Below are 26,639 nucleotides of genomic sequence, written 5' to 3'. Positions count from 1 at the left end.
ACAATGCCAGATGAACACAAAACTAAGCATTTTTTAAGATTGAAACATTGCATCGGAGATTCAGTTTCGCCAATGTGATATATTTTTTCAAGTTTCGTTTGTATTTCCCATTTTCCATGGTGTATACGTATACTTACAAACTCAATATTTTTTACAGTGAAAAAACAACAACAAAGCTTTAAAAATGAACAATAAGAGTGTGTGTTTTTGTTAAAAAAATGTGAACCCAATAAATCTGACATTTTAAAATCAATATCCATACGCTTAGTTTAGCATACCCTTAAATATAATTCGACCTATGAGACGGCCAGATTCATATATAATGTAATATAGGTTACATTTTCATTCCAAATAAAACGGTTGGTTAAGCATACCATTTTCATTAACATCTGTCATATGTCTAAAACGATAATGTTACACATTAAAACAACATATTTTTGTTTAAGAATAAGTAAATAATAAGTTTTACTAAATTAAGTACTCTGTAATTATGTCTAACACTTGATACTTCTTCATGTCTTTCTGGGCAAAATTTAATACATTCTTCCAAATCTTGACCCAAACTACAGCAACTCCCTAGATATGAAAACATGATTAAACACATGGTCAGATTCTCGGTCAATTAGGGGTTAATGTGTAGCTGAAATTGGCTCTTGTGTAGAAATGAAAAGTGGAAAAATTGGCTGGTATTTCTTGGCATAATTGATGTTTCAATGAGTATTACTGTACGATTATTGCTTCATAAAGTCTATATTAAAAGTGTGATACAAGTTTCAAAGTTAATTGGCGGATCGTTTTACAAACATGTTATGTCTGTGTTTTCTTAATCTCTGCATTGCCCTTGTTGTTTCTTTAATCCTCCATTAAATATAGCACACATCCTTTTCACCAGGCAATAAATCTTTAAGGATGGGTAGTAACCAACTAACTTATCACAGTGATGTATACGGTTAGGTAATCTAGCTAGGCATTGTAACGATAAAGATCAATAATTTTTGTCTGTGAGACTTAGTAACTGTAAAAGTTCAGTCGATGTCCTTTGGGTGTCCGAAAATTAGGTACCTAAAATAAATTATTTTTGAAAATAATAATGGATGTCCGAATTTATAGAATGTCCGAACTCTTAAGGTGAATTACGTTTGTGCTTGTGTGGCAGGTATGTTTCAATTCTTGAACTATATTTTCTTGTCAGATACAAATGTGTCATATACTGACTTTCGGATTGATATGTCAGACTTAAGTGTGCAATTTTGGCAATAAAACCTGCATGCTACTTGTTCTTCAAACCTGAACCCCCAGGTCCTCTTGACAGCATTGAGGTTTCCTTGGCTGATGGCTTATATGGTAAATTTGCTGTCCCACTCTTCATGTAATTATGTTTCAGGGAGGTTAGTATTCTACAGAGGGTGATTGAAAACAAACGGGTGCATAAAGAAAAGTAAAACCGTTCCTGGAAAGTCTTAAATAATAGCAGAGTGGTGTACCATAACTTAGTTGAAATCCAACCATCATTGTCAAAAGTATTTAACCAGACAAATAAAGAATGTTTCCTTTGAAGCATGTAACATGTTTAAAAACTACTGATAAACCTGAAAATTGATGACTTTTATTTTTGTTACTTTCTGAGTCAACAGTTACTGAAATCAATATATAAAAAAAAGAAAAAAAAATATTCCGACCTACCTACCCTATTTTTTTAGCAGTGTTACCTGAAACACACCTATTTTTTATTTGGCCTAACAAAAGTCGTACCAACACAAACTCACACCAATACGAGTCGTGCAATGTACGGACAGGTCGCCCCACTTATGTATTATATAGGCTGTATGGGTAGATTCATATAAGTAGCTTGTCATATAGACTTTATATTAATTTACCATCATAAATTCTTAATCAATAAAATACCTTTAAAAAAGATATCCAATAAATATTGTAAAAAATTTGACAGAAATAATATGTACTACCGTATATAATCCATACGCGGGGCGACTTCTCTATATATATGGTGAGGCTTCATAGTAGTACTAGTTTGGGTTGGTACGACGGCTCTTGTAATCACGTGTTTGATGAAGTTCATGCATGGTTGTTAGCTACAAGCATGATTGTATGCTGGTCTAAAAAAATAGACGTGTTATACAGGATTCTTCCAATACCTAACGTCTAAACGGGTTTGTGCAAAAACAGGGTTTTTTTGAAACGTATTGAAATTTTATTTCGAAAGAATTTTGTTTGAAATAGGTTATAAAGGTTTATATTCATATTTTACCATGTAAGTACAAATATATTTTGCACAAAAAAGCATTAAATTGCAATAAAACGAAACTTAACTAACACAGACTACAATTATGCAAAGCTTAACAACAATGCATTGTTAAATTAAACCACAAAGGTTACACTTGAATTATTTTTAGACAATACCTTTCTCTTATTACACTTAATGCACCAGTCAATTGTAACCTCGGCCCCCCAAGGTACGGGGGTATACCGGGGATAGCCGGGGAAAAGGGCTGTGTTTTTATTTTCCAGGTGCCCCCGAAGGGCCGGGTGATCGCGATGGTTTAGTCATAACGTCAAATTTAGTGGATAGTGGGCCTTATATAGAGTCTCTGGGGTGCGGGGGCATTTGGCCGGCGTTTAACAATCAGTTCGTCCCCGCAAGGCGGGGATTTTACCCGGGGTTTGCTGGAATGAAAGTCAAAGTCCTGGCTATTCCCTTGGACCTGGGGGGGGGGGGGCGTGGTTACAATTGGCTGGTGCATAAGTGTTTCATGAAACCAGTCATCGATATTAGACTTTTGGATGAACAAGCCTGAATTCTTAAACTTTTGCTTGGCATCATTTTTTTTAACAAGCCCTGCTATATAAAATTCAGAATGTTAACAAGCCCGGAAGACATTTTTTCCAATGCAGGGGTTGCTAATTCATATTGATCTGTCAACAAAGCATCACCAATTTGAACTACCTAGCAGGTGCCCTTTATCTTTCCGCTCAATAAACTTAGCGCTGGGTTCTGTCATTCATGGCTAGGAAAACAACAGGTGGGACATGGACGCTTAGAGTCGCCAAATAAAAACCGTCTCTGAAGACTGAAGCTAACATTCATCAACGTACAATTATTTGGACTAAGATGTATGCTAAGCATAATGCTTTAATGCACTGCTTTTGTAGATACATAAGCTTTAATAAATTAAATCATTCAAAAATAACAACTGGCGAATAGCTGGTGTTTAAACATAACAGCTGAGCAACTTAAATCTTGTTTTGTTCATTTTTACAAGGATACACTGAATGTCTCCGAAAACTCGTCGTGTTGACATATAATAATTCTTTAAATTAGCATAAAAAATGAAATAAATTTCTATTTCAAAGAAAAGTATATAGTTTCTTATATAAACAGCTATTGGGCACATCATAATTGTAGAAACCATCACTGTATCTCCATTTTAATGAAATTTTCCGTTTCCGGGTCAGACATCGCGAAGACATATGACACTCTTAAAAATTAATCGAAGTAAACAATGACCCTACTGACCTCCAACTGAGGACAGTCCATTTTTATGATTTTATTTTTCGTTTCAAGTCATAAAACGAACTTTGAGACTACCTTAAAAAAATGCCAAATGAGACCGTCCACAGTTGGCGGTAATGGTCTCAATCGCACGCACGCACGAACGCACGCACGTACACACACACACACAGAGACAACCAGACAGGCATACATACAGACTCACACACACACACACAGACAGACAGACATACATACATACAGACTCACACACACACACACACACACACAGACAGAAAGACAGACAGGCAGAGATACAGACTCACACACACACAGACAACCAGACAGGCAGACAGACAGACAGACATATTTATTTTGGGAATGAGAACATAACATGGCCAATCAAAACAGCATGTACAATAAATATAAAAAATATCACATCCATGCAAATACGACTGATCCATGCCCTGCACATCAGCACCGAGGATAACTCAAAATAGGGTCACAGAGAACCCGTATTTCCATTGAGGACCTTAAAATACCAATGCGGATTTATTGCGCACTTTTTGAAAAGAATAAACAAACCTACAAAACTTCAATTAGTCGGAATTTAATTTATGCACTATTTTGATTTGCAAACCGACCTGATTAAACTTCTATGAATTTTGTTTGAGTTACTTTATAATTTAATAATGATATTACTTTGGTAGCTGATTATTGCAACACAACCAAGCCATATCTTTAATCTGCATTGTCTTTCTGTAAAAACATTATATCGAAACATGACAGATACTTTCGTTTTGAGCAGATGTTGCCTTAAATAACGAACTATTAAATCGGAAAGATTGTAAGTGACATTAAGTCAAAAAGCTGATAAACCCTTTGGACTTTCAACCTTATACATTGTAAATATACTGTATTCAAACTGTTTAAGCGAAGATAAAATGCCCGTATGGAACTTCTTGTAATGGTCACCAAATTGTAATTACCTCCCTTGTTGAAGACTGTCGTCTGTAGCGCATCATGAAAACCTTGTCTGGTGGCAATATTTAAAACGCGAGTTAATTATTTCTCGCTTTAAATGTCACCAGAAAACAGTTTTCACCCACCTTTTAAGAAATAATGCTTCACTCTTCTTAGAACTATTTAAAGACCGATCAGACCATTTACATACTCTGAATCACTGCGCGAATATCCATGACAACCACGAATTATTGCATATCCGTACGAAATTATTTTCACTAAACACAAAAGAGTTCCGGCAAAAAATACATTTTTACTTAATTTAGTTAGATGAGGTGGGAGAAAAAGCATCTACCATCGGTAAACCTCGTTTCCGCAAAACACCCTACGCTCGGGTCGGAATGAACCTATTTTACACTCTCGGCCATGGAAGATACTTATATTCTAGATACCTACCTACACAAAGCAATGTATATGCTTCGGATTGAGAACTTTATGCACAAGAAGAAGACAAATTTCAAGATAAAAACAAATGCAAGATATCGCCAGTATTATACACTTGTTATACTAACTCATAATAATATTTCCTATTTCAAGAGTAAAGGAAAGTATACGCATATCATATACAGTTACATTAACGATCAATACATTGGGAGTGCTACAAATGGTATAATCAAAGGTAGGTCTCTTAACAAATAAATATTAAATGCAAACTTTGAGCAGCATTACGGGAGTATGTCAGTATTTCGAATCACCTTTAAGTTAATTGTTTTTACTATCATTCAGTTATGAGAAACATACTTTGTATAGAAAACAGCGTAATTACGCGACGGTTACTAAGTGCAGATTATCGGAGGTCATGGCAAATATTAACGTGTAAATGTTTAGCCACGCCTTCTCTAGACGCTCATTGGTCAGTCGGTTATCAACCCACGAGTTTGACTGACAGACCGTGTCATGTTAATTGCATTGAAAGATAAATGGCTTTGTTTGTTTTTTAAGATACATTTATTACACAAAAAACAGACACAATGAAGAAGTATTGTTTACATCTCAATGCAAACATTTATTAGTTCCATCTTGTTCCATCTTGCACTTAGAATTGTCCGAAATCAAAGAAAGCCAATGCCGTTTCGAAGACTGTATTCAACCTATCCTGCATTGATTCACTGACAGCTTATTTCAGTGAACTTTCCAAAGCACCTACAGCCGCTCCACCAACAAATAAGGCAGCCTTTGTCCCGAGAGCTAAACCCGCCACTCCTGCGCTCTGCGCAAGCGCAAAGAAACTTCCGGATACCACGGCTGGTCCCTATAATTTTGTAATGCAGGTTAAAATTCACAAAGGCCACAACAAATATATCATTTGTTCGTCGGATTTGCCGCACCTAAAATTCGAAAAACGAAAAAAAAATAAAAAAAACTTTTTTTTGCGCCCGCACTTACTATTTGGCCGCGCATATTATTTATTTTTTTTACTTCTGAATTTTCTCTATTTTCTGAAGTTTTTAACTTAAAATTTGAACCTGCAACGTCGACTTCGTCTTTTTTTGAAAGTATTTCCATGCTTTACATTCTCCGCGAGCAAACTTTCCTCGTGTCAGGACAAAATCAGGTCCGGGTAACCGCAAAACAGCCGATATTTGTTGACAGTCTTTTTTGTCGGGAATATTTTGCAGGACGCACCGTTGTTATCTATTTCCGGTTTTAATTTGCAGGATACTTTCAGTTTTCGTTAATGTAAAATACACACTTTTAATTGAAAATCAGTGTCATAGTCAATGGATTATAGTCTTCAGTAAACAACAACAGTTTCACAGCGTCGAAGGCAATAATTATTTATGTGTGTTTTAAGTAATTCATTGTTTTTTACTCAAAATTTAGTGTTAAATAATAACTAAATCAGATTTTGAGTGCAAAACTTATATTAAAATACACGGACACTCGACTTACAACAAATGAACATGTTTTCGTGAGTTATTTTTTAAATTCTAAAATGCATTTCTCAGTTTTATACTCGTAATTGATAAAAATAGAAGGACTTGTAAATGTTTCAGAAACAGTCTGTATTTATGCACCATTCAATTGTAACCATGCCCCCCCCCCTCCACCCCCTGGACCGGGGTTATACCTGAGATAGCCGGTGAAATGGGCCGTGTTTTCACCTTCCAGGTGGCCCCGCAGTGCCATTGGTTTTACCCGGGGTTGGCTGGACCAAAAGTCAAAGTCCCCACTATTCCCCGGACCATGGGGGTCGTGGTTACAATTGACTAGTGCATTACACATACATATAAAAATAACATCAGTAAAATCAGAAAATAAAACCTTTTATAAGTAAAATGACTGTTTTAATTTTCTCAATTCTTTGTTCTTATCCATTTGTTTTCTTTGATCGATTTGTAGTAAAGTGGCCTGTTATTAAAGTGGCCTGTTTCTTACGGGCATTAAAGCTATGGAGAGTGTCATGATTTTTTTTTTCAAGGCACAGACCTATAAACCATTGGTTCGTGGTAAAGGCGAGGTCTTGAAAGGGAAACATCTTTATTCAACCACCTGCTCTAATATAATGACCGGTGCCGCATTTGCAGATTTGTTTAATACTGCTTCAATTGTGTTGTCCCGCAATTTAATCGGCAGTGTCTTAAGTAATAGTAAAGCACTGGATCTTATTGCCATTTGTTATAAATTGAGACAGATTTTCATGTGATACAATCAAAACCGTTTCATTTATATTTAAACTTCATTTATATTTAAACTAAGAACCTATGTTTGCAATTAAAAAGCATTTCTTGACAAATTTAGTAAGAAATAAACTTTTTAATTTATATTTTATTTTTCGCCTTGCGCTCGCCTTTGAATTGCCTTAAATTTAAAAAAAAGTATTTTTTTTTCGCTCGCTCGCTCTTACTTTTTTTGGGCAAAATCCGTAGAACAAATGATCAATTTGTTGTGGCCAAAACTATTAATTGAAATAATTTGAATCAATTATCAGAGTTAGCTTATATTTGACCTACTGACCTCTTTTTGACCCGAAATAAGATTTTTTTTAACTTAATTGTATGGCTGTATCGAGATTTTTCCGTGGGGTGATGTTGCTTTATTCTTGTTTAGATCTCTGAGATCTCACAGAACAGGTGTGTTGTCCACACTGCTTGTCCCTTTAGTTTGTTTTGGAATACAGTTTTAACAAGACTAAGATTAATAAACACACACATTGAAAAAAACATAGCAAGGTACCAAATGTATGCAAATTTACAAACCTGAATACCAGCTGCGATAGACCCAGCAACGACGCCGGCTGACCCAAACCCGAGGGCGCCTAAAGCAACAGGGGCACCAACCATTGCTGCAACACCTGCGGTCACGCCAACTGCTGCACTCCAAAATTCTAAATGGCAATGATATTCAATGCAATAAGTTTTCATTTAGTGCTTAGGTTGCTTTAAAAGATTAAAGTTGCATCATAGTTCAAAATTACGTATGACATATCCCGTATTTTTTGAACGAGCTAATAATTGTTTTATGCATCAAATCTTTGGATAATGGTTGGTGCTTGTGATAAGATATGTTAACAGTCCATTCTCCTGTGTCCACGATGTGTACATGGAACCTATTTTTCAATAGATTTTTCACTTAAGCTGATTTCTCCCCATATTGACCTTAAATGAGTCAAATTTATCGGAACTACCAAATCAACAATGTATTGAGACTTTGAAGTGATTGCAGCTATTTTAAACTAGAACTCAGCGCGAATCGGATGTGTCGCCTGACGAATTATTTACTGTCGACAAGCTGTTAGATTGGCATTTTATTCATTTATAGACAATGATGTTGCCATTTAACTTTCAAGTGTAGGTGGCATTTGAACTGAAGGTAACAACGTTAAGCTGGACAAAAATTAACAACGAAAATTAACAAAGGGCAATTACTCTAAAAATATGGAGGCAAGAGTTACGGTTCTTGTGCACTGTGCTTGCCCTCAATGAGATCTATCTACCTATTAAGGTTCAGGTTGATACCTCTTATAGTTTATGATATATGCCCCTAACAAAATTTAAGCTTGCAAATTAACAAAGGGCAATAACTCTAGATATAAAGATGCAAGAGTTACGGTTCTTGTGACCTGCTCTTGCCCTCAATGAGATCTATCGAGCTATGAAGTTTCAAGTTGATACCTCTTATATTCTTCAAGATATGCCCCGCACAAAACTTTAAACATGAAAATTAACAAAGGGCAATTACTCTGAAAATATGGAAGCAAGAGTAACAGTTATTGTGCACTGCACTTGCCCTCAATGAGATCTATCTACATATGATCAAGTTCATACGACTTATAGTTTACGAGATATGCCCCGGACAAGTGAAAACGGGACGCGGGTGCCAACAAATGGCAATAACTCTTAAAATATCGAAGCAAGAGTAATGCTTGTTATGCACTGCATTTGCCCTCAATGAGATCTATCCAGCTATGATGTTTCAAGTTGATACCTCTTATTATCTATAAGATATGCCCCGGGTAAAACTTGAAGCATGCAAGTTAATTAAGGGCAATTACTCTACAACTAAGAAAGCAGGTGTTACTGTTATTGTGCACTGCACTTGCCCTCTATGAGATCTATCTACATATGAAGTTTCAAGTTGATAACTCTTATATTCTACAAGATATGCCCCGGACAAAACTTTAAGCATGAACATTAACAAAGGGCAATAACTCTGAAAATATGGAAGCAAGAGCTACAGTTCGTGTGCACTGCACTTGCTCTCAATGAGATATATCTACATATGAAATGTCAAGTTGATACCACTAATAGTTTACGAGATATGCCCTGGACAAGTGAAAACGGGGCGCGACCGCCGCCGCCGCCACCGCCGACAAAAGTAACCCCTATATGTCGCCTAGTCAGGCGACACAAAAATGCATTTTCATAACTAGGAAAAACATTTCTGTAAATGTTTGAATAACTTTCTTATTTGAATAGATATCATCAAGAATACATTGTTGATAAGGTTGTCTGGTGCATTTTGACACAAAGACAAAGTAATAATGTCGACAGACTTTTCCGATAAAAGGTGAATGCTATTTGATCCCAAATCTTATGTAATCTTCGTTTGTAAAGTTTGTGTAACTCCCTAAAACATTTCACCAAGAATCTTACTTTTACTCCTAAAAAGATTGTTCCTCAAAAATAAATAAAACATCAACTTTTGAAACGTTCTGATTTTTGACTTTCCCCACCCACTTTTGCAATGTGGCCGACTCTTAAACAAGGAGTCACATTATCGTATCCATACCTTATACGTTGTACTCGAATGAGTAATTACGTCAATGCTTTCGAAATAATGGGGCCAGACCCTAAAATCACAAAACTCTTTTTAATAAGTCATTTCTCAATCTCGATTACATCTTATCTTTTCCTCATATAACATGGTCGGTTTCAAAACTACTACTATCATAAAATATTTAAAATTTGTTTTATAAAATCTGTTTAATCACATCAATTAAGACATTATTTCAATCAACAAAAATAATCGATTTAATTCTTACCTGGCATTCTTGAAAATATTATCCGACGTGTTTGATGAAATTACAGTTATGCACGGTTTAACGTTACGGAGACTTCGTACCACTTTAATATCGTACCAGGAGACTTCGTACCATTCGGCTGGAGAGATCGTACCGTATATATATATTGTATAGTTATATAAGTATTTGATAATTTTTGTGTTTAGTAATGTATAGATAATTGAGAGAATATATATATATACGAAATATAGTATGCTGGTTCAAGTTCTGAACAATGTTTGTATTTTGGTAATTGTTTTAATGGTTCATTTAGCAAAAACAAAATAAACTTTAAATGTAAATCTCTTGTTTGAAATAAATTTAAAGAAAACATATAAAACCATCGTTTCCATTTTACCAGTTAATGTCGATCCACTCCTTTGTTCGAAGCGGGGAGAACGTCAAGCAGGTCCCCTCCTGTTTGTCCTCATGACACGGAGGACAAAACAGGACTACGTAGCTGTCTTACGTGCGGTGAAGGAACGGCTTGGTGATCCAATTGTTGAGTGGTTCATGCTAGATTTTGAAGCTGCCGCATGGCAAGCAGTCCGGGAAGTATTTCCCAACACCGGCTGCAGCTTCCATTGGTCTCAGCGGGTATACCGGAAGGTGTCACGTCTGGGACTGGCACCAGCCTATACTCAGAAAGGAGGAGTATATCACTTTGTCAGGAAGCTGCTGGCTCTTCCCTACCTACCCGCCGAGCATGTGAGGCCTGCCTTCCTTACACTAAGGGAGCAGGCTGTGGAGTCGGAGAGTGAGCGTATATTGGACCTGGTAGACTACATCGGAAGAACATGGGTAGAAGGCACGCTATGGCGCCCAGAAAATTGGTATGTCTACATGGAGACAGTTAGATCAAACAATGATGTGGAAGGATGGCACCGCCGCCTTAACACTAGAGCCGGAGGAGCGCAGCTCCCCTTCTACGTTCTTGTACCTCTCCTGTATGGAGAGGCCCAGTACGTGGACATCCAGGCACGGCTGGTCTCAGCCAACATCTTACAACGCCTGCACAGGAAGAAATACAGGTCAACTCACGAGAAACTACATCAAACCTGGGAGAAGTATGAAGAGGACAACATGACGACGAACCAACTCCTAAGGACAGCCAGCCACATCATCGGACTAGGACCCATAGCAACATCAGCGGAGAATTACAGCGAGGACGAATAACATGTGAATGAAACCATAAGTGACTGTGCTACTGAGTATCGTGTTTTAATGTGCTAAATCAATGTAGTGATATTCGTTGTTTAATGATTTAAAATCCATTAGTTTATGTTCTTATTTCTATTCGTTTTTTGTAATGTGCTGTATGTGATGTTTGTTTGTATTCATGATCATTTGCCGTTTTAACTTATTGTGTGCTTATGTAAATAAGATAATAAATCTTCCATCTACCTATGTATCTGTGTATCTAAGTTTTGTATTTGCATTTCATTATTGTATATGTAATGTGCTGTTTTAATGTTTGGTTTGTATGATTATCTTTGCTATAATTTGAAAAAATTCCATGAACTTGAATAAATCTACATAATCGTATAACACTTGTTATACCTGTTTTTCACACCATTTTTAACCTCAAGTATCCCAATTGTCTCCTTTCACGACCATGTTAGCACCTAATTAGCACCTACTAATCGCCTTAGAAAACCCTTATATAGTGCATTTGTGGTACGATGTCTCCAAGAGTGGTACGATATAGTAGTGGTACGATATTGAAGTGGTACGAAGTCTCCGACATCCTTCAGGCCATACTGAATAAATTATTTGATTAAATTAAGCAGCCGTTACGTAATAGAATTCACGAAGCGAAACGAAAGCCTGTACATTGTATAACATTGTTTATAACTGTTGACAAGAGTTGTTAGATTAGAACTGGTTTGCACATGTCGACAACTTTAAATGAAATATACATGTAAGGTGTGAAACGCACAATACTTTTGAATCGCTTTTGTTTCTAAAATGTAGGTGGATTTATTTTCACAAAATAGAGTGGTTTAAATATATACATGTGTATCGTTTGTATTGAATCGCTTTGCAGTAAGACTTTTTCAAAATGTAGGTTATATACCTGTGTTTCTTACGTATTAAATCGCTTTGCAGTAAGACTTCTTCAAAACGTGAGTCGATTCATTTTCAAAAAAGCGAGTGGTGCAAATGTATACAGATGTTTTGTACGTTTTGAATCGTGTTGCAGATAAACTATCTTCAAAATGTAGGTCGACACGTTTTCAGATTAAACAAAGTTTTGCGCTTTGTAAAACAAAAATCAATAAACGGTATTACTGAATCAATTTCTTGTTTTTACTTCCATGAGTAAAATTGAAATCATGGAAAAGAAAAAGACTATCAAGTTTGGTTTTCTTAATTGTTTCATTTACCTCTTTCATTTTTTATTACCAAAAATGAATCAAAGCACTGAAAGTGCTGAGGAACGGTGCCTCTGGTGTATGTGCAGAAAAAAATATACAGGGAGAGCTGCCTGGTTTTAAAATCGTGTCGTTGTTATCAATTATTGACAGTTTGGTTATTTCAAGAGCCAACTTTCGTCATGCATGACTATTTTTTATGAATGCATGTTAAGCAAGCGATCACTTCGTACGAAGTTGCATACGAAGATTTCTGCGACCGTATTATTAACGCTTTCGTACGTAATTACTCTTCAAAATGGGGAAGGATCGGACGAAAATGTAAACAAACCGTAGATTTGAGTATACTAAAAAAACATTCGCAAATAGTGATTTGACTTGCTTCGCTTTTCGAATAATCAAAATAGACATTTACTATTTATTTTAATAAATATAGAGGGTGGTAACGTTTTGTCGACTACGGTTGCTACGGCATGGTTTGACCCGTTTAAACAGCTGTTTCCTGTGTCACATTGCAATGTTTTCAGGTTATGACACATTTCGGTACCAACTATATTCATTTCTTATCGCTTGTATTGTGTATAATAATTGTTATGGAGTTAACATGTTAAACAATCACATCCCAAAAGGTAAATGTACAATTACGTTCGTTAATGCTTTGTTCTATTCGATTGAAAACCCCGGAAGTACAAATTTAAGAGTTTAGTTAGCGAATATTAATTGAACTGTTTCCTTAAGGTATGTAAGTTTACACACACAAACATGTTTTAATATACAATTATATATACTAACCAGTATACAAATGACATTTGTCATTACAAATAGGTAGACCTATTGTCAATTACAGTATCCTCTTTGTTTGTTATTGATATGATTTATTAAGTTTTTCATTGCAGGCAATCTTTTGAAAGAAAAGCTCAGTCATCTGAGCTGCAGTGTTGCAGCACTGAAAAGCATTGGGTATGACTGTATATCTCAGCGTATGATTAAACCAACTATTGCAAAAACTATGCAAACAGTAATCGGGGAGTTGGATTATTATTATATTTTTTAGTGTTATTAGACCCAGTCTTTCAAAAACAGATGCAATTGCTATAACATAGTATGAAATAAGAAAATACTTGCTTCTGCTTCTTGCAAACTACCGATTTTTTACCAATATATGTAATCTTAATACAAAATATCACTGTCAAGGCAGGCATTTCATTTGAATTTGAGAAATGGCTTTTACAAAACAAATTTGTACTGTAGTGTTTTTTTATCTCTTAAGATAAATGTGTACTTTTACAAGAAATATTATCAAGAATTGTATTTGAAAAAAATGTGAGACCATTTCTTTTTTTTATTTTACTAACAACTTTCACGTTTTATGGATAATAGTAAAGATTATGTATCTTCTATTTTACAGGTGCCCATCATAGAGTGTTTCTCTTTGCCTGCAATCAGGATACATCAACTGACCTTTGAACTGTGTTTTCCAACTTGGGATTCAAACACATGCCCTCTTGGGTAGGAGAAAGTCAGACAAACACCTGTGGCTATATCACTATACTTCTTCAAGTCTTGCTCTATGAGTGATCATGATGTGAAATAAAACAAAATGCAGTCATTTTTTTGTTATATTAAATAAGTTATGAACAAATAAAATATTTCAAACATTTTATTAATTTGTTATTTTGAAAAACAGTATGAATAAACATACATGTATACCAATAGACAAACAAATAATTGGCAAAGAATGGGCACAAAAATATAGTGAGAATATTGAAGTTGGAGCTTTATTGTTAATATTGATTTTAATGTGACAGAAAATGCTCCAATTTGCCAAAAAGCATTGAATATCAAATGACAATGCTTAGATTTACAAAATTCTGAGTATAGTATGAGTATAGATCTGTGAGTTGCTGTTTGGTATTTGTTCATAAAAGTCATGATATATAAATCAAAGTTTAAAAAAATATGTTGCAAACATAAAACAGTGGAGGATCTGATGTTATGTTGAAATGATATACTTGTATAAGCTATTTAAACTGTATATGAGCAGATTCTTATGGAAATATGAGCTTTAAGTATTACTTTATTCCAAAATGGTGACCTAGAAGGTTTAGTTCCTTGTATTGGTCAATGTTATATTGTTCACTTAACAGCTTGAGGTAAATGCAAGATATAATACAGTCAAGTTCAGAAACTACTCAACAGTTATGATAATAAACCCTTACTCTCAATATGGTGTACATTTGTGGGAAATTATATCAAATCCTTCAAAAGGTTAAAAAGACATGGAGCAGACACAATTTGTTACAGACAGACAGACAGACAAATGGAGCTAAAAGAATTAGTCTATTTCAGGAGGAGACATACTTAGCCAAATGGTTCTTGAGAAAAAGTCATTAAAAATAATTTATAACAAGTACAATAAACAGGCAGTCATAAAAGTTAACATGAACACTAACTTAGGCTTAGATGAGCTGGATGAAAAATGTCTTAAACAAAATAATTGAGAAGTTGCCCAAAATGTTACAGCTACATGTAAGAAATGAGCCAAGTATCAACAAGAGATGTTTGTCAAACATTATGCCCCCACCTGAGCGCCATGTTGTCAGGATTATATGAACAATTGAATGAAATAAGCATGGACCGAAATGACAGCTGATTAGTCACTGACATTGGATGCCGTTGAGGCAGTTTTAAGATTATGACCATTCAAAGTGTGAGGATAGGGTGTGTTATGACCATGACCTTTGACCTCAAAATCCATACGAATCATCAGCTGGTCTACAAAAATCTAAATGCCAAGTTTGAGGGACATGGGTTCAAGCATTGACATGTTATCACACAGACAAGCTTTTTTCAATCAATGTCACTGTGAACTTGACGTTTGACCCGATGACCCCTAAAATGAAAGGGACTCATCTACAGGCCAGACACAACTTCAAGTCAGGTTTGAGGGCCATGGGTACAGGCATTGTCAATTTATCACTCGAAACATTTTCACATTCAAGGTCACTGTGAACTTGACCTTTGACCCAATGACTCCTAAAATCAATAAGCGTCATCTCCTTGTCAGGACCAACATCCATGTCAAGTTTGATGATCATAGGTTCAGGCATTGTTGAGATATCCCTGAGAGAGGATTTGTTATCTTTTTTGCATTAAAGGTTATTGTGACCTTGACCTTGGCTTGATGACCCTCAAAGTCAAGAGGGGTCATCTACTGGTCAGGCCCAACCTTTATGTCAAGTTTGATGACCATTCAGACTGAATGGCATGATTGGTCCAGGAATTGTCGAGTTTGCTTTCAAGATCACTTTGACCTTGACCCCTAAAATCAATAGAGGTCAACTACTGGTAAGGCCCAACCTCCGAGCCAAGTTTGAGGGCCATGGGGACAGGCATTGTTGATTTATCACTTGGACAACCTTTTACCATTCAAGGTCACTGTGACCTTGATCTTTGGCTCGATGATCCCCAAAACCAATAGGGGTCATCTACTGGTGAGGCCCAACTTCCATATCAAGTTTGATGACGAAAGGTCTAGGCATTGTTGAGTTATCACTCAGACAAGCTTTAAAATTAATATACCATTCAAGGTCACTGTGACCTTGACCTTTGACCCGATGAGCCCTAAAATCATCTACTGGTCAGGCCCATCCTTCATGTCAAGTTTGATGACCATACGTCCAGGAATTGTTGAGTTATCACTCGGACAAGCTTTGGTCTACAGACGGTAGACGGTACCGACCGACCGACATGTGCAAAGCAATATACCCTCGTAAAAGCCGTCGTAAGACAGCGCGCTCGACTACGCCGCTTTGACTTAGAATACAATAACGATGTAATAATACCAAGTTTGGTCTCTTTATGTCAAACCTAACTAAAATTATTTGATACATAAGGTGACTTTGATGCTGCCCTCCCACCAGCCCTTCCCAAACAATGACGCAAGTCATTCAAATAACTTGATTTCCCATTATGAAAATGTGATTAAGAATATACAAATATGCCTTTCAAAGGAAATTTAAAATAAAAATCAAGGGCCATAACTTGTATTTAGGCTTAAAACGGAGTTATGTTTCTTGTTGTAAGATGGTCGTAAATAATTTTGAATTTTATTAAGTGCATTTAATGAACGGTATAGACGTTTTTTTTTATTAAAATCCCAACTTGCCCTTAACTTTTACTTGCTTAAAACTTTAACCTAAGTCAATCAGGGGCCATAACTTGTATTAAGGCTATGGAGTTATGTAACCTCATTGGGTGATGGTCCTGAACAATTGTGTGAAGTATTAAGTCAATTGAATGAAGGGTATAGAAGTTATTAAACAATATCCCAACCTGCCCTAAAACTTTAACCTAAGTTCCATAGTCAATCAGGGGCCATAATTTGTATAAAAGATAATATGGAGTTATCTAACCTCATTATGTGATGGCTCTGAACATCTGTGTGAAGTATTAAGTCAATTGAATGAATGGTATTGGAGTTTTAAGTGAAAATCCCAACTTGCCCTAAAACTTTAACCTGCCCTAAAACTTTAACCTAAGTCAATCAAGGGACATAACTTGTATTTAGGATAATATGGAGTTATGTAACCTCATTGTGGGATGGTCCTGAACAACTGTGTGAAGTATTAAGTCAATTGAACAAAGGATATAGAAGTTATTAATAAATATTCCAACTTGCCCTAAAACTTTAACCCAAGTTCCATAGTCAATCAGGGGCCATAATCTGTGTAAAGAATAATATGGAGTTATCTAACCTCATCATGTGATGGCCCTGAACAACTGTGTGAAGTATTAAGTCAATTGAATGTAGGGTATTGGACTTATAAATGAAAATCCCAACTTGCCCTAAAACTTTAACCGGACGCCGACGCTGGGGCGAGTAGTATAGCCCACCTATTCTTCGAATAGTCAAGCTAAAAATGTCTTATTATGCACAGCAGTAATTACATTGACAGAGACATTTTTCCTTTGAAGTATTTATAAATTGAGTCAGTAGCTGAGTCCTTGGATGACATAACAGTGTAGTGTGTTGGTTATAATATTTGTTTCCTTTTTAAAAGATATGCCAGCATGTATAAAGATGGTCTCTTCTTCCTGTATAGAGTCAACATCAAAGTCCACAGTAAATAGATTCATGTGAGTTGCACGAAGACAGAATTTTCAAGTTTAAACAATTTACAATGTTGAATTGATGTAAATAGTTGCTCAGATCACAGCAAGGGTAAACTGAATCAGAATGAATCCATTGAAGGTGTTGAAGCAGTTTCTGTTTGAAGGCTGTTCAACTCAAGCACAATCCTTTGATATGAGATGGTGGCATAAACTGTTTTGTGAATTCTGTCCTTGAAGTCTTTGGTAGTCTCAAGTATCACCTTGAAAAACAGCTAAGATGAATTTTGTAGAGATTGGAAAGTCTATTGCTCTTTCGGTAACTTTCATTCTAGGTTCTGAAGTATTTGTGACATGGCGCTGAGTCTCTGAAACGAAAAACAAAAATTATTTAAAAGCAAAAAAAAAATGATAAAAAAAAATGAGTACATATACAAAATATTTTAAATTTACACCTTTTAACAGTCACAGAATATTTCACAGAGCCACTTGTAAAATATGTATAATAAAACATCAGTTGTTTTCTTAGTTAGATAAAGGGCACAACTCAAAATCACTTAAAGCCGGATTTATAGACCTAATAATTAGGACCTATACATCATATACAAATATAATACAATAACATTAATGTATTGTTTCTGACATGACAGACGGCTATAATGATACCTTGAATTTGGTTCTTTGACAACAGACTTATCTGCTAGAAATCATTAAAAACCCTTTTTATTTCATTTGTTTTCTTTAAGGCTGCACTCTTACAGATTAACAGTTTTAATAATATTTTATCTTTTGTCCAGGAATGAGCAAATTTTGTGTAAACATCTGAAAACCAGCGATACAAGAATGCTGACAAAAGATTTTATCGCAGTTTTTCATATTTCTGTCGCAAATTAATGTTTTTGAAAAATGCTTAAAACATTCATTTTTGAAAATAAATATGAAAACTTGCAATGTGATTTTTTCAGCAGTCTTATATCACTTGTTGCTATGCATTTTCACATGCAATGTTACATATATACAGAATCCAGGGATGTGGATCATTCCATATATATGCTGCACATCTTTAATATTATAATTAAATAGAATGTGCATCAAACCATATGCATGATAAGCTTAAAAGTTTGTATTAAATTGAGATTTGGTAAAAAAAAATGCTACAAACTGACTGTAAATACATACATAATGCACGATTTCCACTTGATTCGCTCTTGCGGTGTATTTACTTTTATCTTGTTTATAAATAACACAAGTAAACTGGAAATACGGAAATTTAGTTACCCATACAGAAACCTGCAGTTCTTTCTACCAATCCGTCCCGCCTAGTTACCAGCATCTTGGATCCATGTCAAGATCTGAAATAAACAAGAGATGTTTGTCAAACATTATGCCCCCTGAGCGCCAAGTTGCCAGAAATATTTGGATAATTGAATGAAATATGCATGGACTGAAATGACAGCTGATTTGTCATTGGATGCATATGAGGCAGGTCATCTACTGGTCATACCTAATCTTCATGTCAAGTTTGATGACCATAGGTCCGGGAATTGTTGAGTTATCACTCGGACAAGCTTTGGTCTTCCAACAGACCGACCGACATGTGCAAAGCAATTATATAACCCCTCTGCTTCGAAGGGGGGCATAATTAAACTAGATGTTCACTGAAAACTGATACTTCAACTCATGCATTTAGTGACATATAAATTTCTACTGTCTACTATATAAGAAAATAAAATATGGACAATCAGAAAACCTTTTTTCAGCTTACAGTCACACTGACCTTGACCTTTGACCCACTGACCTCAAAATCAATAGGGTTCATCTGCTGGTCATGACCAATAAGCCTACCTAGTATGAGGTCCCTGGGTCAAAGCGTTCTCAAGTTATTGATCGGAAACCGTTTTTTCATGTTAAGGTCACACTGACCTTGACCTTTGACCTCAAAATCAATAGGGTTCATCTGCTGGTCATGACCAATACACCTACCAAGTATGAGGTTCCTGGGTCAAAGCGTTCTCAAGTTATTGATCGGAAACCGTTTTTCATGTAAAGGTCACACTGACCTTGACCTTTGACCCACTGACCTCAAAATCAATAGGGTTCATCTGCTGGTCATGACCAATAAGCCTACTTAGTATGAGGTCCCTGGGTCAAAGCGTTCTCAAGTTATTGATCGGAAACCGTTTTTCATGTTAAGGTCACACTGACCTTGACCTTTGACCCACTGACCTCAAAATCAATAGGGTTCATCTGCTGGTCATGACCAATACACCTACCAAGTATGAGGTTCCTGGGTCAAAGCGTTCTCAAGTTATTGATCGGAAACCGTTTTTCATGTAAAGGTCACACTGACCTTGACCTTTGACCCACTGACCTCAAAATCAATAGGGTTCATCTGCTGGTGATGACCAATACACATACCAAGTATGAGGTCCCTCGGTCAAAGCGTTCTCAAGTTATTCATCGGAAACCATTTGGTATTCCGACCGACCGACCGACAGACAGACAGACAGACCGACCGACCGACCGACATGTGCAAAACAATATACCCCACTTTTTTCAAAAGGGGGCATAAAAATGAATAATCTATTTATTTATAAACAGGCTGTTTTCTTTCTGAAGCTTAAAATATGGTTGACATTTTTCTTTAAATGTTTCTGTTTTAATAAAGCCATTGCTTGAGCTCAAGTAGTCATCAGTCATGGGTTCAAGATCTGAACCTGTCCCACTTTTGCTCCCAGGTTTACTGTACTAATATTATACCGTTCATGAGTGTGTCCCAGGACTAACCCACAAAGGTCAGATTATTTGCAAATTAAGTTATCAGGAACAGTTTGTCGAGCTGGTTGAACAATTCAAATGCAAGCTTTAAGTTATTTTAAGTTCTAAGGGCCTGTGAGCCAAGTTGATAGAGCACAAACTTGCAAACAGGGAGTCCCCAGTCCAAGTCCCATTACTAGCTGCAATGTTTTCAGAACCGCAAGACAATTGAAAAAAATGTAGTTTGGGACAAACAAGTCTCCCAACTGTGACCAATAGAGCTTATGCTTACCTTCTGGCTGATCTGGATATTTAAAAAAAAAATACTTTTTGACCCATCCCACCCCCCGCATCCCCACCCCCAGACAACTTTTAAATTTATTTAAGCTTCAATGTTGATTTAGAATTTCTGAACACTATTAGAGACATGATAATCTTGTAAATATAAGTCAAAGCAAGTTATTGAACAATGATAAAAACTTTGACAGATGAAATGACAGATCAGTGTAAACACTGTCATAAAATCAGTCTGTTTTTAGCTTGTTTGTTTTACTTAAAACACCGTAAAATTCAAATACCATGAGTCTAATGGTTGGATAGTGTTTCAGTCTATATTCCAGTGTTCTTATCACAACAAAACTCTTGAAATGCATCGAAATAAGAGCATTTTGTTTTTCAAAACATTTTGACAGTTGGCACGAGGTTGCGTCCCCTGAAAATTTAGTCAAAACGGCGTCTTAACGATTTGTTTATTTACTCACCGGGTTGCAGATTCCACAGAGTCGTCTTCTGTCTTGAAATTGGCAATTGGTTTTGTTAAAATGCGCCATAATAAATGAAAGATCGCCAATATAGAATATTTCTGTTGTTGTAGCGGCCATTTTTAAGTCTACGAAGTTCGTACGCCACCCTAAGAGCTTACGTAGAAATTTTCGTAGATCTACGAAGAAACAGCCTGAGATACATCGTACAAAGTTCGTAAGCAAAACAGACTTCGTACGAAGTTTAATAAAACTGGCCCTTATTCTAGTAAAGCTTGGAGTCCGGATTTATTCTAGCAAGTAATTTGGTTGGTGCCAAAAAAAGGAAAAAGTCCAATGTCATTAAATGTAACGGTCAGCTCGCGCAGGAAAAAAATCGAGATAAAATAAATCATGCATTCTTAAGTAATGTATTTTAAACATATCCTTTGTGCTTTAGAATTATTTTATTGCATAATTATTAATGTTCTTGTAAGCTATTGAATATTACTGGTGTTTTAAGCATTGAAAAACCGCACTCTTTCTTCGACCGAGACAGGCGGTAAATCGGTTTGTAACTTTTCAGCCGATTGCCCCTGCTATGAACGCTGCCCTGAGCGGGCACCCTCCAAAAACGAAAACCTTAAATACAGTATAGCTTGTTTTTCTTTTCGTTTTAATAACAAAAAACGAAAAACGGTATAAACAAGATATCTTTGTCAAACAGCATGTCCCCCCACCAAGTGGCAGGTTGTCAGGATTATTTGAACAATTGAATGAAATATGCATCGACCGAAATGACAGATGATTTGTCATTAACATTGGATGCCTTTAAGGCAGTTTTAAAATAATGACCATTCAAAGTGTGAGAATAGCAGGTACAGTTTTTAATCATGTTCAAATGATAACTGATATTTGCAGATAAAAATGTATCCTCTCAGCAGCAGGGAGTAAGTAAATATGACGAAAGTTTAATGATAGTTATGAGAATGACCGCATGACCTCAAAATCCAGGGGGTCATCAACTGGTCACCCAAAACCTATATGTCAAGTTTGAAGGCCATGGGTGCAAGCATTGTCAAGTCATCACACAGACAAGCTTTTTGAATTCAAGATCACTGTGACCTTCACCTTTTGGCCGATGACCCCGTAAAATCAAAAAGGGTCATCTTCAGGTCAGGCCCAACCCCCAAGACAAGTTTCAGGGCCATGGGTGCAGGCATTGTCGAGTATCACTCGGACAACCTTTAATTATTCAAGGACACTGTTATCTTGACCTTTGGCCCTATGAGCCCCAAAATCAATAAGGGTCATCCTTGGCTCAGGCCCAACCTTCATGTATAGTTTGATGACCATAGGTTCAGGAATTGTCTAGTTTGCCTTAAAGGACACCGTCATTTTGACCTTTGACCTGTTGACCCAAAAAATCAATAGGGGTCATCTACTGGTCAGGCCTAACCTTCAAGTCATGTTTGAGAGCCATGGGCACAGGCATTGTCGAGTTATCACTCATTTTAATCATTTAAGGTCACTGTGATCTTGACCTTTGGCCCGATGACCCCCAAAATTAATAGGGACATCTACTGTTCAGGCCCAATCTCCAAGTCAAATTTGAGGGCCATATGTGCAGGCATTGTCGAGTCATCATAGGACAAACTTTTATTATTCAAGGTGACTGTCACCTTCACCTTTGGCCCGATGACCAATAAAATTGATAAGGGTCATTTACTTGTTATGCCAAACTTCCAAGTCAAGTTTTAGGGACATGAGTGCAGGCATTGTTGAGTTATCACTCAGACAACCTTATATCATTCAAGGTCACTGTGACCTTGACCTTTGACCCGGTGACACATAAAACCAATATGGTTAATCTACTGGTCAGGCCCAACCATCATGTGAAGTTTGATGACCATAGGTCGAGGCAATGTTGAGTTTTCACTCGGACAAGCTTTAAAACCCTTTTACCATTAAAGGTCACTGTGACCATGACTTTTAACCCGATGACCCCTTTAATCCATAGGGGTCATCGTCTTGTCAAGCCCGACCTTCTTGTCAAGTTTGATGATCATACGTCCTGTCGCGTAACGTAGTTACGTATAAACACTTTAAAGTGTCACGTAACATAAAAGTAACGTATGAAACACTTTAAAGTAATAACAAAAATCAATAGTAGAATTCAAAGTTTATTTGTAACAAAAAGCAAATACTTCATCATAATTATTAAATGTAGATGTATTTAGCTGGTGACAGTCGTGATAGCCGCTGGCTATTAGTCCAATTAGCTGGACAGTTCATGACTGTAGAATACGTTCTTTTTGTATATAACAAGAAATTAAATATGCACAACTGTCACTAGCTAGACAAAAAAGTGGTATATATAGACGCATGATTATAATGTTAGAGGTGGGTTAGGCAAGGCAAGGAACGAGGCCTTGGGTCCTTAATGGACGGCAGTTAGGATGCGAGATTACCTTAAATGTCATGCTGTATTATATACTGATTATTATACTTAGAAAGAACGTGGAACAATAAAGACTTAAAACACGTGAACAGTTGTTGGTTGGTTACTGAACGAACTATCACGAAAGTTAAGTGAACGGTGGCATTACGCGACAGTCCAGGAATTGTTGAGTTATCACTCGGACAATCTTTGGTCTACCGACCGACTGACCGACCGACCAACCGACCAACCGACCGACATCTGTAAAGCAATATACCCTCTTCTTTGAAGGGGGACATAATATTTTTTTAACAGGAAAACGACAATCAATTTTGGTTTTCTATCCAAACTTTCAATTGTAAAAAACTAAAAACGAAAAGACGGTATATACACGGACCCGTATCTATGTATGAGTGGAAATAAACTTATTTCATTTCAAAGAAGCTTTATTACTGTATAGTGTTGAACAAATGTTGGTTATATTGAGGTTCAAATGTATAATAGAAATCAGACAGCTGCAATGATATACAACAAATAATAGCTTGAAAGCTAATGAATAAACATAATTGGATTGTAACAAAAGTTGATACTTATGTGCACTTTCTTAACATAATCAAGTGAATAGGATTAAATAAGAACATTTCTGTTCAAGGTTGCCTTAACATTTGATATACCATTTAATTCAATAAGTAGAACTTTTCTTCTATATTGAAAGGGTTTAAACATTTACCAATTTCTTATTATTTCTTCAAGGTGGTCTAAACAATTGAAAAATAACTATAAGCTCAGTGTATTTAATGGATACAAATGTAACACTGTTGACAAATGTGTTTATAAATCGTTCTTCTTGCTGGCCACCGACCCGGCCGCCGCCCCTCCCATAAACAATGCGGCCTTAGCCCCGACTCCCAGACCAGCCGCACCTGCACTCTGCGCAAGCGCAAATGCACTCCCGGAAACAACTGCTGATCCCTTTAAAAGAAACATGTTATAATGAAATAGTATGTAACGCTGACCAAGTTTAAACAATATATATTTTACAACGATTGTAAAGAGAGTTATTAAAACTTATACTTAGTCAATCTCGTTGGCACGATGTTGCCCGAGAGTGTGGTCTTATGTTGCAGGGGAACATGAGTACCGGGGAGATACTCCACTTGTACAGCTTGGTGACAACTAACCAAACTCACATGCGCCCAAGCCAGGGATAGAGTCCGGGTCGCCGGTGCGCGAATCACTTCGCTAATCGGACACTCAATGAGTTTATGCTTGAAGGTTTAGATATTTGATATAACGAGTAGACCACACTTCCTTTTATCGTCGCATACCCACGATACCTAATTATACTTCATCATTTACGAGTGTAGTGTAAATAGTATGCAGATCCTTGATGCGGACCAGTTAGTTCCTTTTGTTAATACACTGTATACCGGATGGCGACGATATATTACTTCTTCAAGTTATTTATAGAGTCTGTATAAAGTATTCTGTCGATTCTTTAGCATCTGGTGTTAATAGGATGTGTGTAGTGGATGCCAACATTGTTTCAATCCTAATGTTGATGCCGACGATGAAATAGTTCCTGGTATTCATATCAATCCTATGGACACCGACAACGTATTAATTCCTAGTGTTAATGGCATATGTACCGTGGTTGACATTGATGAAATACTTCCTTGTTTAAACAGCATGTGCACTTTTAGTGTATATGTTAAGTATTACGTGGGTGTCAATGTCTGCCTGGTCTCAATAGGATGTGTTCAGTGTGTACCGACAATGAATTAAAAAGAATGTTGACCGTTTGCTAACGATGAGTTTTATTCAAATATGAGTGTAGTGCCGACGATTCTTTATATCCATATTTAACTAAGGGTATCGACGATGAGTTTAACGTTGATAATAACGATGAGTTAGTTCCTTGAATCAATAGCTTGTGTTCCTTTGATGCCGATGATAAGATAGTTTAGTAGTGTTGTTATGATATGGACCGTGGGAGCTGAAGATGAGCTAGAAGCAAGTGTTATTGCTATGTGTAACGTGGTTTCCAACGTTGAACTGTTCCCCATGTTAAGTGGGTTGTGTGCTGCGGGTTCCGATTATAAGCTCCCTGTGTTGTTATTTGAGATGCAATTGGAATGTTATTTGATGAATGACATCAAATAGTATGGTGACTGCATTTATAGATCTTATATTAATTATTATAAAACACAAGGTTTCCGCATTTACCTGAACGGCAGCCGCCAACGATCCGGCCGCAACACCAGCGGCTCCAAATCCAGCTGCCCCTAGCACAACGGGTGCCACAACAACGGCACCTATCCCAGCAACGCCGCCAATGACAAGATTCGTCAGGCTGAACCAAGAGTCATCTACAAAGAATTAAATTGTATTAATCTGAGCTAGATTTTAAATTATGTGAAAGAATGTGTTCATTACGTCAAGAAATACATCAGAAATGCAGTTGCATGCACACATATTTGAACCGTATGTTTTATTGAACATTAATTTCGTCTAGACCTTGATTAAATTCCATATTAATTATTTCAATTTTCAAGTGAATATAGTAAATTATACTTCAACAAGAATTCGAACAATTGCCACATTCATTTAGATCAAATCGTGTATATAGATAAAAGGCGGTGCATCGATCGGTGCTTAAACTGTAGAACTCACCATTAGCATTAGAACTGAATTTCAAAATTTCTAAACGAGAAATACATACCGTCGGAGCATCGAGCATAACAGGAAGGCACACAACCTGTTAATAAAAGTCCAGCAAAGAATAAAACCCTCGGATCCATGATGGCACGACACAGCTTTTAGTCTGAAAGAAAAACATTGTAATTACAAGTTGAAACTGATTAGAAATCAAGTCTGCACATGTAAGAATCGCGCTCTCTGTGACGATATTTCTACATCAATGAATTAACACGCCGAACTTTTTCAATTTATAAATGTATGCTTGTAACAGTCACTATACATTAGCATAATATTATGTAAGTTAAATAAATAAATAGTTTATCCACCATTGAACACATAAATATACCTTAACAATATTGATATTATGTTGTTTAACTAAAATTCCCCTTTTCCTTCAATCTGATTAAAATCCTGATCTTCTGTACACGAAGATCTGACCGTCACCAGTTTCAAACCGGTTTCATTACATTTCGGATTTCCAATA

At 36.4% G+C, this 26,639-nt stretch overlaps 3 protein-coding genes and 2 long non-coding RNA genes across 5 annotated transcripts; 2 read left to right on the top strand and 3 right to left on the bottom strand.

The window, feature by feature from the left end:
- Positions 1-5,426: 5,426 nt before the first annotated feature.
- On the bottom strand, positions 5,427-10,096 carry LOC128204089 (interferon alpha-inducible protein 27-like protein 2A). The gene is made up of 3 exons (XM_052905432.1): positions 10,014-10,096; positions 7,729-7,856; positions 5,427-5,780 (listed from the first exon to the last, which is right to left on the bottom strand). Exons 1-3 carry the CDS (start codon positions 10,018-10,020, stop codon positions 5,646-5,648), a joined length of 270 nt encoding a protein of 89 aa, XP_052761392.1. The 5' UTR covers positions 10,021-10,096; the 3' UTR covers positions 5,427-5,645.
- Positions 10,097-10,460: 364 nt separating this feature from the next.
- On the top strand, positions 10,461-11,207 carry LOC128204967 (uncharacterized). Its single transcript, XM_052906361.1, has one exon. The coding sequence runs from the start codon at positions 10,461-10,463 to the stop codon at positions 11,205-11,207; it is 747 nt and encodes a 248-aa protein (XP_052762321.1).
- Positions 11,208-11,905: 698 nt separating this feature from the next.
- LOC128205119 (uncharacterized) lies at positions 11,906-14,067 on the top strand. Its single transcript, XR_008256177.1, has 3 exons — positions 11,906-12,001; positions 13,303-13,366; positions 13,815-14,067. It is a non-coding gene; the product is annotated as an uncharacterized LOC128205119 (long non-coding RNA).
- A 139-nt stretch (positions 14,068-14,206) lies between these two features.
- Positions 14,207-20,981, bottom strand: LOC128205118 (uncharacterized). Its single transcript, XR_008256176.1, has 3 exons — positions 20,854-20,981; positions 18,797-18,870; positions 14,207-17,886 (listed from the first exon to the last, which is right to left on the bottom strand). It is a non-coding gene; the product is annotated as an uncharacterized LOC128205118 (long non-coding RNA).
- Positions 20,982-23,185: 2,204 nt separating this feature from the next.
- LOC128204141 (interferon alpha-inducible protein 27-like protein 2) lies at positions 23,186-26,629 on the bottom strand. The gene is made up of 4 exons (XM_052905508.1): positions 26,502-26,629; positions 26,178-26,279; positions 25,682-25,824; positions 23,186-24,427 (listed from the first exon to the last, which is right to left on the bottom strand). The coding sequence occupies exons 2-4, from the start codon at positions 26,254-26,256 to the stop codon at positions 24,287-24,289; spliced, it is 363 nt and encodes a 120-aa protein (XP_052761468.1). The 5' UTR covers positions 26,257-26,279; positions 26,502-26,629; the 3' UTR covers positions 23,186-24,286.
- Between the last annotated feature and the right edge of the window lie 10 nt (positions 26,630-26,639).

Source organism: Mya arenaria, chromosome 10 (genome assembly GCF_026914265.1).
Source record: "Mya arenaria isolate MELC-2E11 chromosome 10, ASM2691426v1".
In the NCBI taxonomy this organism is placed as follows: Eukaryota; Metazoa; Mollusca; class Bivalvia; order Myida; family Myidae; genus Mya; species Mya arenaria.
The sequence above is the reverse complement of the archived record's forward strand: the minus strand, read 5'-3'. Positions and strand labels throughout refer to the sequence as shown.

Bases quoted from the DNA above. Each gene is read 5' to 3' on its own strand.
- LOC128204089 (XM_052905432.1), bottom strand. The intron at 5,781-7,728 runs GTTTGTAAATTT...ACAAAATTATAG, and splicing joins CTATCGCAGCTGGTATTCAG to GGACCAGCCGTGGTATCCGG.
- LOC128204967 (XM_052906361.1), top strand. From the start codon at position 10,461: ATGACACGGAGGACAAAACAGGACTACGTAGCTGTCTTACGTGCGGTG.
- LOC128204141 (XM_052905508.1), bottom strand. From the start codon at position 26,256: ATGGATCCGAGGGTTTTATTCTTTGCTGGACTTTTATTAACAGGTTGT. The intron at 25,825-26,177 runs GTATGTATTTCT...AATTCTTTGTAG, and splicing joins TTATGCTCGATGCTCCGACG to ATGACTCTTGGTTCAGCCTG. The intron at 24,428-25,681 runs GTAAATGCGGAA...TTTCTTTTAAAG, and splicing joins CGTTGGCGGCTGCCGTTCAG to GGATCAGCAGTTGTTTCCGG.